The following is an 11,632-nucleotide window of genomic DNA, read 5'->3' on the forward strand; positions in this document are numbered from 1 at the left end:
GCCCCAGTGGTGGACGGGCCATGGGATTCTGACCCAGCAAGACGGCCATTGTGGGCATGGGCTGAGAGGGCTCTCCTGACTCAGTTTTCCGCCTGGCTGGGCTGGCCTTTCTGTCCATACACTTGACTGCCCACGTGACTCACCAAGCTGCGGACATTTTAGAATGGGCATGTCAGCTAGCACCTCATGGAGGAATCAACATTATGCTCTATCAGTTCTCTCATGATCAGCGCTGCCCACCCTCCTTCCCTTTCCCATCTCTGAGTCCAGCTCAAAAGATCTCTCCTCAGTGGTCTGGCACAGGGCCTCCCAGTGTGGGAGAGCATGGATCTTGATGAGTTACCAGCCAGGGAGGGTCCCCGGGAGGGTCCACCCACCTCTCTGTGGGTCTGCCCGCAGGGGCTGCTCCTCACCCCACCTCACACCCCAAGGCAGCCCGTTCTGGGTTCCCTGACAGGACGGGCCCAGGCGAGAGACATGCGCTACCCACCACACCAAGCTCGTTCACGCTTTATTTAACTGACCAGAGATAGGAAAGAGGGCTGCGCCTCCAAACAAGAAATCAACTGGCTTCCATTTCCTAGCTCCCCAGCCGGACATCGCTGGGCCCATCGCATCTCCCAGTGAGGGGCGGGGGCAGGCAGAGGCGGCGTGGACAGTTCCCAGCCCGAGTGCCCTCCAGCCAAGGGCAGGGCACTTCCGGAAGCCAGTCGAGGCCTGCCCAGTTCAGAGTGGCAAGGGCCCTTGGCAAAGTTCTGCCTACGCCACTTGACCCCAGGCCCCGAGGACTCAGCATGACTATTGAGCCAAGTCTTGGGGTACAAAGAAGTGTGACTTCCCGAGGGTCCCCCCCAGGGCTTCTTTGGGCACACTGAGGAAGCCCCTCCTCCCTGTGGCCCCTGAAGCCCTTCTCTTTCTAGTTCACAAAACGAACAACTTTTCTGTCTAAGGCATCTGTGCCACAAGGGCCCTCCCCCAAGGCAAGGGTCTCTAGCTTCCTCATTCTTGGCACCATGGGGGTGGGGTCACAAGGCAGTTCTTCCATCTCCCCCCACCCCCCTTCACAAACAGGGAGGCCAGCTTTGGACTTTATCCCTGAGGTAGTTGTCCCTGGGTCCTTTCCAAGTATACCTGAAATGTAAAAATGTCAATCTCGAGTGGTTCCATGCACAGAGGCCCCACCCCGCCCCACCCCTCCGGGCTCTCAGTGTCTGAGTGGGGGTCCTGGGGCCAGCACTGGCTGCTGAGAGGCTGGTTTTTCAGGTGCAGGTCTTGGGGGTGTGTGGGATCTCAGGATCCTCCAGAGTCATCTGTCAAAGACACAGCAAACATGTGACTCAGAAGCCAGGCCGGCCCGGCCCCCAGGGAGGCCCCGCTCAGCCTGCCACAGAACACACACCTGGATCTGACTGCCGGGTTCTTTTGGGAACATCGAGGCCATACTCTCCCAGCTTCCTCTTGGCACAGTCCTGGCAGGCGTTTCCTGGGGGCACAGATACAGACCCCAGCCATGAGGAGAGCCGTGGGGGCCCAGACCCCTAAACGTTGCTGTGGACAGCTTCCGGGGGTTCAGGGGTACCCCTAGTGCTGGGCCCCTCACAGAGTGACCATCAAAGGGGCTTTGGCCATTCCCACAGATTCTCCGCTCCCCCCCCCCAAGACCAGAGGGATGGTCTTTACCTAAAAGCGTTGTACTGTCCACTCGGTCAGCATCTACAAGTGAGAAAAAACATCCCGTGAACCCCACAGAGATGCAGCCAACACACACGGGGCCTGGACAACAGTGGCCCGGCCACTCCAGCCATCCCAGCCCAGCCATCTCCTCTCTCATGGAGGAAGCCCGAGGCAAGAGATCAGCTAGAATTTATCACGTGCCTGCTGTATCCGGGCAGATGTATGACTAAGTGGATGGAAGCAGCCCCCTGCCCAGAGCCTCCACTCAGAAATGGGTGCCACCTTCTACTGTCTACCCTCCTGCTTCCATATGCTGGGGTCCCCGGCAGTGTCCACGCCTGTCTCCCCTCGAGCCCCGGGGGCCCCAGAGCCCCTCTGATTCTCCTCTCAGTGACTCTGTTCACCTTGGACCAGGGCTGTTTAGACTGTAACTGCCTAGAACCCAGCCTGGGGGTGGAGCATCTGTGGCCTCCAGGCCACACGTGGCCCTCTAGATCCTTAGGTGTGGCCTTTTGACTGAGTCCAAGTTTTACGGAACAAATCCTTTTACGAAGGGGATTTGTTGGTGAAGTTTGGGTTCAGTCAAAGGGCTGCACTTGAGGCCCTAAAGGCCCATGTAGCCTCGAATTCCCCAGCCCAAGGACTGGCACACACTAAGGACTTAATGAATGCTCGCTGAATTGAATTTATGGTGAAGCTGTCATGGATCCACTTTGCTTACAATTCTGATTTGCTTTGTTTCAATAGGGAAGGCTCTACCCGTCATCAGCAGACTTTTCCCACCCTCCTCGCCCCCGGGTAGGCTGATTCCAGGGGGCCCACAGCCTTTGAGCCCCCAGGTCTTCATGACCATACCCTTAAGCCCCTGGCTTTCACAGAGACAAAGACATATCCTCCGAGTGCACCTGGACTTCGCTGTTTGCAGATCTGGGCAGCAAGGTCTTGCACATACTCTGGAAAGTAGTCAAAGCAATCCCCGTAGGAGACAACTTTAATGCCATGCAGAAGCATGTCAGCCTGGTGTTTGAAGAAATGGTCTTCGTTCTCCTTGAGCACCACCATGAAGTGCTCCAAATCTACCTTGTCCTGCACAGAGTACAGGAAAAGGGCCTGGAATATCTGGTCCCTCAGCGTCTCGCCACAGCCCACAAAAACAAAGGACTTGGTCCGGTACAGGTTCTGTAGAACTTCCTAGGAGGACACAGAAGCAGCGAGAGCTTGTGCCTGCCCTCCTTACTGCTTCCAGGACCAACGGTAATGCCACGCTTGCTGTTTAAAGCCCTTCATAACCTAATAATCTGCCTGGCTGTCCCTCTGGCCTGGCAGGCTCTACCTCCACTGCTGACCACTCACCTCCCTGGCTTTCTTCCAGTCCCAACTAAAATCACTCCTCCCACAGAAAGCCTTCCCCACCCCCTCTTCATTCCAGGGCCTTCCCTCTTCTCACTATTTCCTATTTATCAGTATTTAGCTTGCTTTGTAGATATTTCATGTCATCTCCCCCACTGGACTGTAAGCTGCTTGAAGGCAGGTGCCATCATTTGCCTCTTTTTGTATGCCCAGTACTTAGCAGAGTGCCAGGCACAGAGAAGGCTTAATAAATGTTTACTGAATGGAGGAATGGATGAGGCAGACAGAGCCATGCTGGCTGCCAGGCTGGCTAAACCAAGCAACAGGCCTTTTCTTGGAGCCCTGACACGCCTCTGCCCTTTACACCTCCCCTCAAACCCAGGGACTCACGTCTGTCTTCTCGGTTAAATGAGCGCCAAGGCCACTTGGAGCTTTAAGCTGCTACAATTTGGCAACCAGAAAACTTGGAAATTGTGTCATTGTGTATTAAATGCTGTATGTACTCATTAGCTCCCCCAATGGAAGGTGATGCCTCCTGAAGAGGGATCAGGCTATTTCCTGGTTCTTGTAGCACAGTGCCTGGCACACAGTGGGCACTTTAGAAATGCCTGCAAACTCTGTTATTTGTAAAGCCATGCAATCTGGCTTTCACTATTCAGGGGCGGGCTCAAGTCATCCAAAGCTAATTAGCTTTGTTATGCTCATCCCTAAAACACACTCCAAAGACATATTCATTTAACAAATCTCTAGGACCTTCCTGAGTGCAGACTCTTGGCAGAGTTTTCATTTTCCTGTTTTTCAGAATCTTAAGGATTTGGAGGAGGAGAACTCGCGAAGGAGCAAAAGGCTTGGGGCAGCTAGGTGGTGCAGTGGATAGAGCACTGGTCCTGGATTCAGGAGGACCTGAATTCAAATTTGGCCTCAGATACACAACACTTACTAACTGTGTGACCCTGGGCAAGTCACTTAACCCCGCTGCCTAGCCGAAAAAAGAAAAAAAGAAAAAGGCTGTCAGAGACAATCCCACCAGAAAGGCCTTTTTCCAGATCTAGGAGTGGCTCAGACATGGCCAAGGCCCTGCCAAACACAGCAACACTGCAGTTCCCATGGCACGTGGCTTAAAAATCTTCAAAGTCCTCAAATTTAAATTTAGAAAAAACACATTGAGCAAAGAAGTGAAAATATACTTGGGTAGAGGTGAAAGTTAGCTAAGTGGGGGAGAAACACAAAGGAGTGAAGAATGGGCCAGGAAGTACCAGGCAGCAGGTTACCTGCCAACCCCAAACCTCTTTATAACTCACAAGCAGGCCATCCAAACCAGTCCCGTGGAAACACTGTGCTGTGGGGCAGAAATCACAGGAGCAGGAGGCTGGGGCTTCAGGGGGGCTCGATGGACGCTGGGGGGGGGGGGTCCTGAGAAAAGCCAGCAGGGCGGCGCCCGAGCCCAGCCGCTAAACCACCATCCCTCAGCTATTTCCTGGGGTGCAGGCCCTTGTGCTGCTGCGGCCTGGCTTGGCCAGCCTAGGAGGACCCAGATGGGCCCAGGCTTCCTCTGAGCAGCCAGCTGAACACACAAATGCTGCCCACCGCTGCTTTACTTTCCATGTCCCCAGTGTCCAGCTGGGAAGCCCCCATGTTCTTCTGTCCTTCCATGCTGGGCCTGGGCTCCAAGGTGGGGGTGGAGGGAATGGGAGAAAAGAGCAAGGAATGAGGGAGTTCTCAGCACCCTAAGCTGGCCCAGGCTTTGGAGGGGACTTGGAAGCTTTCACCCCTTCTGGGTGACCCAAAGCTAAAGGCTCAGCAGGGGACAGTGCCCTTAGAGAGCCCTTTCATTTTACAGACAGGGAAACTGAGGCCTAGACAAGCAAAAGGCCTCTCCCAATGTCACCCAAGAAGTAACACCAGCAGAGCTAGAATGGGAAGCCAGTGCTTTGACGCATGGACAAGCCCCATGGACAGCGCTAATGGGCTAACACAAGTACCAGGCTGGAGCCGCCTATGGTGCGGACAGCAAGAGAGGGCCTTTCCTACCATTACTTCTGGGTCCTGAGTCACATCTTTATATCCCGAAGGGTCCAAGACCATGCCACAGGGATCTGTGTATAAGCCGTGAATGTGAAGGACTCCATACTTCATGTGCCCTCTGGCCCACTGCAGAACCTGCCAAAACAAGTCCAGGCCGACTCAGAACAGAAACCCCCAGGGATCCCACCAGAACCCAAACTCCTCTTCTGTCCTGACCCTCGACTTGAAGGGAAGCCCACTGAAGGATGCTCTCAGGGTGGCCACGGCTACCCCGGTATCCCAGACCTCCGAGACTTCGCATGAACAAGCACGCTCCCCACAGTGTCTCCCCCAAGGAGATCCCACCTCCCAACAACATGCCTCCTGGGGTCAGGGGCTCTGAGCTCTCCCTTTGGGGACCAACTTGTGGAATCGGCAGGGGCACGAGGGATTTCAATCCCCTCATCTGACAGCCCTAACAGCGCCCATTTATGTCAGACTTTAAGGTTCACAAAGCAAGTGGCCGACACCATTGAGCCCTCGGCACAAATCCGGCCTCAGCCATGGGACCGGAGCAAGTCACTTACCCATTCTGTGCCTCAGTTTCCTCTCTTGAGTCAGAGGCCTACTTCAGGGGAGCCAGCAAGCCTAAGTAGCTACTTGACAAACAGACATCTCCCTAACCCCTACAGACATGGAGCTGAGAGGGCCAGAGTGAAGCAAGCAGCCAGTGAGCTGTCCAGCACTAGATATGGGCCCAAGGCAGAAGGCCACGGCACCCTCCATGTGAACCATCCCTGAGACTCTCCAATTTATCCTGTGTGGGGCTGCTGGCACGCTGTCTCTCCCCACAGACTGGAAGCTTCCTGAGGACAAGGCCCGTTTTGGCCTTTCTTGGCATTCCCAGTGCCTAGCATAAGGCAGCACATACTACAGCACCTTCGATAAAAGCTTGTTGACTGGACCTGACCACAAGGATTCCCAATTCCCTAGGAGAAGGCAACACACCACCACCATTTGTGGCAAATCTTTTTTCTCAGTTGTTTCTCCCCACATTTCGTGTCACAGTTTAGACCAGGGGTGGGGAGCCCGCGGCCTCAAGGCCACATGGGGCCTTCGGAGGTCCTTGGGAGCGGCCTTTGGACGAGTCCAAGTTTTACAGAACGCATCCTTTTATGAAGGGGATCTGTTCTGTGGAGTTTGGATTTAGTCCAAGGGCCGCACCTGAGGACCCAGAGGGCCACATGTGGCCTCAAGGCCGTAGGCTCTCCACCCTGGTATATACTCAGTCTACAGTTTCTTTGCTAAATTGTTTTTTAAATATACACATTAATGACTGAAGACCTCTGGATTTCATAGTCTTGTACAGGCAAGAACAGAAGGGAACCAAAAATACTGGCTGGCCCAAGGAGGGGGAAAAGAAGGCTCTTGGGAAACATGTTCCTAACTGGGGGTGGAGGGACTGGATATTATGGCTCAAGACCTTGCATGACTTTGCACTCTCTGGTGACAGCAGAAGTATCATTCAAGTGGGGACACCTGCTTCCTAGTCCGACTCTGCTTCTGACTAGCTCTGCCTCAGTTTCCTCCTCTGTAAAAGGCGTGCAGAAGCCCACCGGCACTGAGCCTCATTTTCTTCCCTACCTTGGTCTTATCTTTCAAATCTAAGGATTCCATTGGCTTGTTCTGCTGCTGGCCAAAGATCTCCAGCAGGTTGTCATAGTTGGTGGTGAGGACCATGGTTCCCCGCTCCATCAGGCTGAGGATAGACTGCAGCACCATCGGGTTCTGGATGTGCTGCTCCAGATTGTCAAAGACTTCCATTAAACAGTCCTGGAAGAAGTTGGGCTTGGTGTCACCTGTGCGCTGTGGAGGCAAAACCACGCCACTCTGTGACTCAGCACGCACAGCCACGGCCCTCCCCTTCCAGGCCATCCGGGGCCAGCTGACTGATGCTGGGTTACACTCAGTAGAGAGCCTCTGTGATCCCACAGCAGGCCAGGAACAGCAAGCTGGCATTTGGGGTTAGGGAGGCGGGGCAGCTACTGCGAGCCTGACTGCACAGCTGAGGCCCAGGGAGCAGCACAGCTCGAATTCCAGCTCCTGTTCCCCAACCCCCCTCAAAAGGGTTTTGCTTTTGAAGCATTTTATTCACTGTGAGGGGCAGCCTCACACAGCGCCCACAGAGGAGGTCAGAGAGTACAGGAGACCAGGGCTCGCATCCCCTCTGACCCTGGACAAATCACTGATCCTCTCGATGCCCCAAATGCCTAAGACTATGCTGCTGACCTGCATCCATAAAGTAAGCTTTACTGAGAGTTCCCTAAAAACCTGGCCCCGGTCCCAGGCCAGCCTGCAGTCCTGACCCTGAGGAGGAAAACCAGAAATGCCTCCACGAGGAACGGGACGGAGGGTAGGAGGAGGGGACACACCACGCACTGGCTGCTGGGCACTTTACACATGCCCTCTCACCAGAGGCCCAACAGACCCTCCCATGCCAGAACCTCACCGGCGACATCTTTCGGATTAGGTCGTGGGCGACCACAAGCAGGTCTCTGTCTTTCATCACTTTCTTCCGGAATTCCGCAACGTCTCCCGGATGCAGGACCTCCAGCTGCTCGGCCGCTTCCAGGACTGCTTCGATGCAGCTCCTCCAGGAGCAGAGGGCACGGATGCCAGGGGCCACTGCGGCACTGACGCCCGTCCCAATGACCAGCAGGAGGTCATGGGGCTGCTTCCTTATTAGACTTTTTAAAAACTTCCTGGAGGGAAAGGAAGAAGCCGGGACAAGAGTCAGAGGCCAGCCTATGTGATAACTGAGGCAAACTACAGCCTCATCGTCCCTCCCTCACACTGGGGGCGCTGGGCACCTTGGCTCCCCCTCAATCGTGAGGTCCACATTGGGCAGGGACCAAAGCTTTCTCCTTGCCAGCCCCACTCCTGGCACCGCCATATCTCTAAGAGGCAGCTGAGAGTTTGGTGAAAGAAGGGTGACAAAACCAGTGGGCGCAATCGCTGAGCCTGAAACACCTGATACAAACGGGCCATGCTGACCAAAGGAGCCTCCCTCACAAGGATCCTGTCAAAAAGCCAGGGGCAGCATCCTGCCATGCCTTCCCTCCTTTGCTCACCCCTTCTGCCCCGTTCACTGAGTCACACATGAGGCCTCCTCTCTCTGGGCCTCATGGGAGGCGGAAGGAAGGGCCAGCGGGCTCACCGGCCTCTCTGGCACAGTGACTCACCAGGAATATCTGCATTTCCCAAAACCAACAGTAGCTGAAGGCAAGTACTACCTGGCAATGACATGGCAATGACAACTGCTTCTTACCACGGAATGAGGGTCTGGGCCTCCCTGAGGGCCACAACAAGGCCTCTTGTCTCTCACCTGGATTTCTGTTCACTTCTAGTGGTTGTCTTTTCTGCTGAATCCATCTGTAAATCCTGCAAAAAAGAAAAATCTATGAGCGGCTCAGCTGATTTCAGTCCTCACACTGGAAGGCTCCACAAATGAGTCCGAGTGGTTAAAAGTAACAAACAGGTCTTCATTAAATGCATGGCCTCAAAGTATGTCTCAGGTGCTAAGCTCAGAGCCTGGAGGGGCGGTGCCAGCAGCTCCAGCTGCACTGAATGCCACAAAAGAGGTTTTCAAGCCAGGCCTGAAGGCCCTGGAAAAGAGGAAGGGGAGCACGCTGCTGACCTCAAGTGTGCCACGGGCTGTGCTGTGGCCGCGAAGGTCTCATGCTGCTTGGCCTCAGAAACAGAGCCAGAGGTACCAGTAACAGCGGCAGACTCCAGGTCCAGGCCAGCAGTGGCAACCTGCCAACAACATGTGGCGCTCCCATAGGACAGAAGGAGAGTGCCTGCCAGGGAACGCCGCAAGAAGGGGCTCCTGCTCCACTTCTAGACTGGGCTAGGGAATGTCTCAGGGTTCCTGCTGTAATGTCCCCCGACGGTCACCAGCCCCTAGCTATCGCCCCCCAATCTTCTCATCCCTATCTCCCACGGAGACAAGGTCAGGGCTATAAGCTCAGCTTAATGTGACAAGCTTTTGGCTAGGCCAGGGAAGCACAAATGAAGACAGTCCCATCCTGCCACACAGCTTGTTTCCCCTTGTTTAATGTTACTTTTTACAATTCCATGTAAAGACAGCTTTCCCTCTCCCCGAGATGGCCAGCAGTCTGATCTAAGCTATACCTGCACAAACACGTTAAGCATGTTTTCCACATTAGTCATGTTGTAAGGAAGAATTAGAACCAATAGGAAGAACCACCAGAAAGAAGAAACAGGAGAGAAAAAAAAGGGCCAACAGTCTGTGCAATCTGCCTTCAGCCTGCATGGTTCTTTCTCGGGGTGTGGACAGCACTTTCTATCAGGAGGCCTCTGGCAATGTCTCAGATCCTTGTCCTGGGGGCAAGGGCTGAGTCTACCAAAGGTGATCATTGCTACAATGTTGCTGTCACTGTGTACATCGCTCTCCTGGTTCTGCTCACTGCACTCTGCATCAGTCCATACAAGTCTTTCCAGGCTTTTCTGAAGTCTGCCTGCTTCTCATTTCTTACAGCACAGTATTACTCCATCACATTCATATCCTGCCGGGTTCAGCACCCCCAGTTTCCAGTTCTGGGCCCCACAGAAGGAGCTGCTACAAGCAGTTCTGTACACGTGGGCCCCTCCCCTTTTGTCATCCCTTTGGGGTCCGGCCCCAGCAGCGCCGTCCTGGCGCAGAAGGAGGAGGAGGGGCAGAGAAGGCTGGACGGCCTCGGGGCGGGTGACCCCAACACGGCAGGACCGAGGCCCAGGGCGGGGGCCCCTCCTCTGCCCCTCCCCACGGCCTTGGAGCAGATGCTGAGACCCCTGGGGCCTGGGGGGACCTCAGCCTGGCCCTACCTCCGACAGCGCCCAAGAGACGGCTCGAGAGGCTGGGCGGGGGGGGGAGATAGGAGCCAGGGCCGGCCGTCCCCCACCCCCGGACCTGCCTGGCCTCGCGCTAGGCGGGGCTAGGCCCCGGGAACCGCTGAGGCCCCCCACGCCCCCTCAGGGGCTCTTCCAGCCTCTCCACCCTTCCCTTCCCGGGCGCCCCCGCCCAGCCCCGCTGACAAGGCGGCCGTGTCCGCAGAGCCGCCCCCTCCGCCAGATGGGTAAACTGAGGCCCCCGGCGCACCACCTGATGGGACATGGGGAGGGGAGGAGGGGCGGCCAGGACCCCCCGCCCCGCCTTTGCGGCCTGCCTCAGTTTCCCCCCTAGAAAATGGGGTCAATAACAGCACTTCCGTGGGGGAGGGACATAAGACGCCCCCCCTACGATGGGGAAGGGGATACGCGGGGTCAGGAGTCTCTGTGACGAAGAGGAAGGTGCTCACTCACCAGGGGTAGGCGCTCGCAGGGCCCGGCAGGCGGCCCCCTCAGCTCTTGGGGCAGTGGCGGCGGGCAGCTCCCCCTCCTCCTCCTCCTTCTGCTGGGGTCGGCAATTCAGGCCCCGCATCCGCCGCCTCCGGCCGGGGGAGGGGGTGGGGTGGGGGCGGGGGCGGAGGCGGTGCGCGCCGCTCAGGGCCCTGCGCAGGCGCACTCCTCCGCGAGGGGGCCGAGGCGCGCGCCCGGAGACCACCACGCGCAGGCGCGACCCTCTCTCGCAAAAGAGACCGTTAGGCGGGGAAGGCGGTCTCGCGGTCACTATGACGCGCAGGCGCGGACTCCGAGCTAAAGCGGAGAGGGGCGCGGAAGACAGGAAAAGGAAGGAGAAGAAGAGATGCACTCGCGCGCACTCGCAACGACCGGCCAGGAAATCGTTAGCCGGCACAGGCACGCGCTCATTTATTCGGCACTCCCGCCCGCGCGCAAGCGCGGGACGACGTTCCCGGCGTCCCTCCCTCCGGCGCAGGCGCGACCGGAATGCAGGTCGGCCCTCGGAAGTTGAGGTGGGAAGTGGAACAGCCTCGACAAACACTCGCCGGCTGGTGCTCTCACCAAGTCTTCCGGCCGGACTCTCGCTCCACGCGCCGGAAAGTTCCGGCCACCCCCAGCGCGCCCAACCACTGACTTTAAATTCACACCACGTCCCCGCAGACTCGCGCGCGCTGCCACAATCACTGACACGCAGTGTGGGGCAGTGGAAACCACTCTGCCTTCGAGGGGCTTCTACTCTAAGTGGGGACCGAGGCCCGGGGAGGGAGAGGGTGTGGAATCAGCCCCAGCAGGTGGGGGTTGAGCCGGAGTGGGCAAGGGACGGCCCTCCTGGCAGGAGACACGGTCAGGGCTAGGGCCCCGAGGTGGGAGACGGAGGGCTGCACTGGCCAGGCTGAGGACCCAAGTCGTCATGGTCAGGGAGCTCCAGGAGCCCAGCATCCTCCGCTCTGGCCCCCCTCCCCTTGATGAACCTCCTTGGCTTTGCTTTCCCAGCTGCACCTGCTCCGTCCAGCTGGGGATCCCCCCGGGCTGCCCCACGGAGCTGTCCAGCAGGCCTCTGGCCATGACTGAGTGCAGCTCAGCTAGGCGCAGGGGAGGAAGGGAAGCAGGGCTCAGTCAGCGCCTCCTATGTGCCCAACACGGTGCTGAGCCCTTTCCAAATCCTGCCAGCTTGGTGCTGCTGTTACGCCCATTTGACAGA

The 11,632-nt window shown here is 56.9% G+C and overlaps 1 protein-coding gene across 4 annotated transcripts; it reads right to left on the minus strand.

Annotated features, from left to right (window-relative positions):
• Positions 1-498: 498 nt before the first annotated feature.
• FAM118A (family with sequence similarity 118 member A) lies at positions 499-10,533 on the minus strand. Of its 4 annotated transcripts, none has more exons than XM_020977451.2 (9): positions 10,393-10,529; positions 8,414-8,469; positions 7,538-7,790; positions 6,673-6,894; positions 5,056-5,184; positions 2,580-2,760; positions 1,681-1,713; positions 1,400-1,483; positions 499-1,310 (listed from the first exon to the last, which is right to left on the minus strand). In XM_020977451.2, the coding sequence occupies exons 2-9, from the start codon at positions 8,458-8,460 to the stop codon at positions 1,291-1,293; spliced, it is 969 nt and encodes a 322-aa protein (XP_020833110.1). In that variant the 5' UTR covers positions 8,461-8,469; positions 10,393-10,529; the 3' UTR covers positions 499-1,290. The 4 variants fall into 4 exon arrangements, with proteins under 4 accessions (XP_020833110.1, XP_020833108.1, XP_020833107.1 ...); XM_020977449.2 differs by having other exon boundaries at positions 2,580-2,865; positions 6,673-6,861; positions 10,393-10,528; XM_020977448.2 differs by having other exon boundaries at positions 2,580-2,865; positions 10,393-10,526.
• Positions 10,534-11,632: the final 1,099 nt, after the last annotated feature.

This window comes from Phascolarctos cinereus, unplaced genomic scaffold (assembly GCF_003287225.1).
Source record: "Phascolarctos cinereus isolate Bilbo 61053 unplaced genomic scaffold, phaCin_HiC Scaffold_1;HRSCAF=81, whole genome shotgun sequence".
Classification (NCBI taxonomy): Eukaryota; Metazoa; Chordata; class Mammalia; order Diprotodontia; family Phascolarctidae; genus Phascolarctos; species Phascolarctos cinereus.

Bases quoted from the DNA above. Each gene is read 5' to 3' on its own strand.
- FAM118A (XM_020977448.2), bottom strand. From the start codon at position 8,460: ATGGATTCAGCAGAAAAGACAACCACTAGAAGTGAACAGAAATCCAG. The intron at 7,791-8,413 runs GTGAGAGACAAG...CTTTCCCTCCAG, and splicing joins AGAAGTGAACAGAAATCCAG to GAAGTTTTTAAAAAGTCTAA. The intron at 1,484-1,680 runs GTAAAGACCATC...CTGTGCCCCCAG, and splicing joins GGACAGTACAACGCTTTTAG to GAAACGCCTGCCAGGACTGT.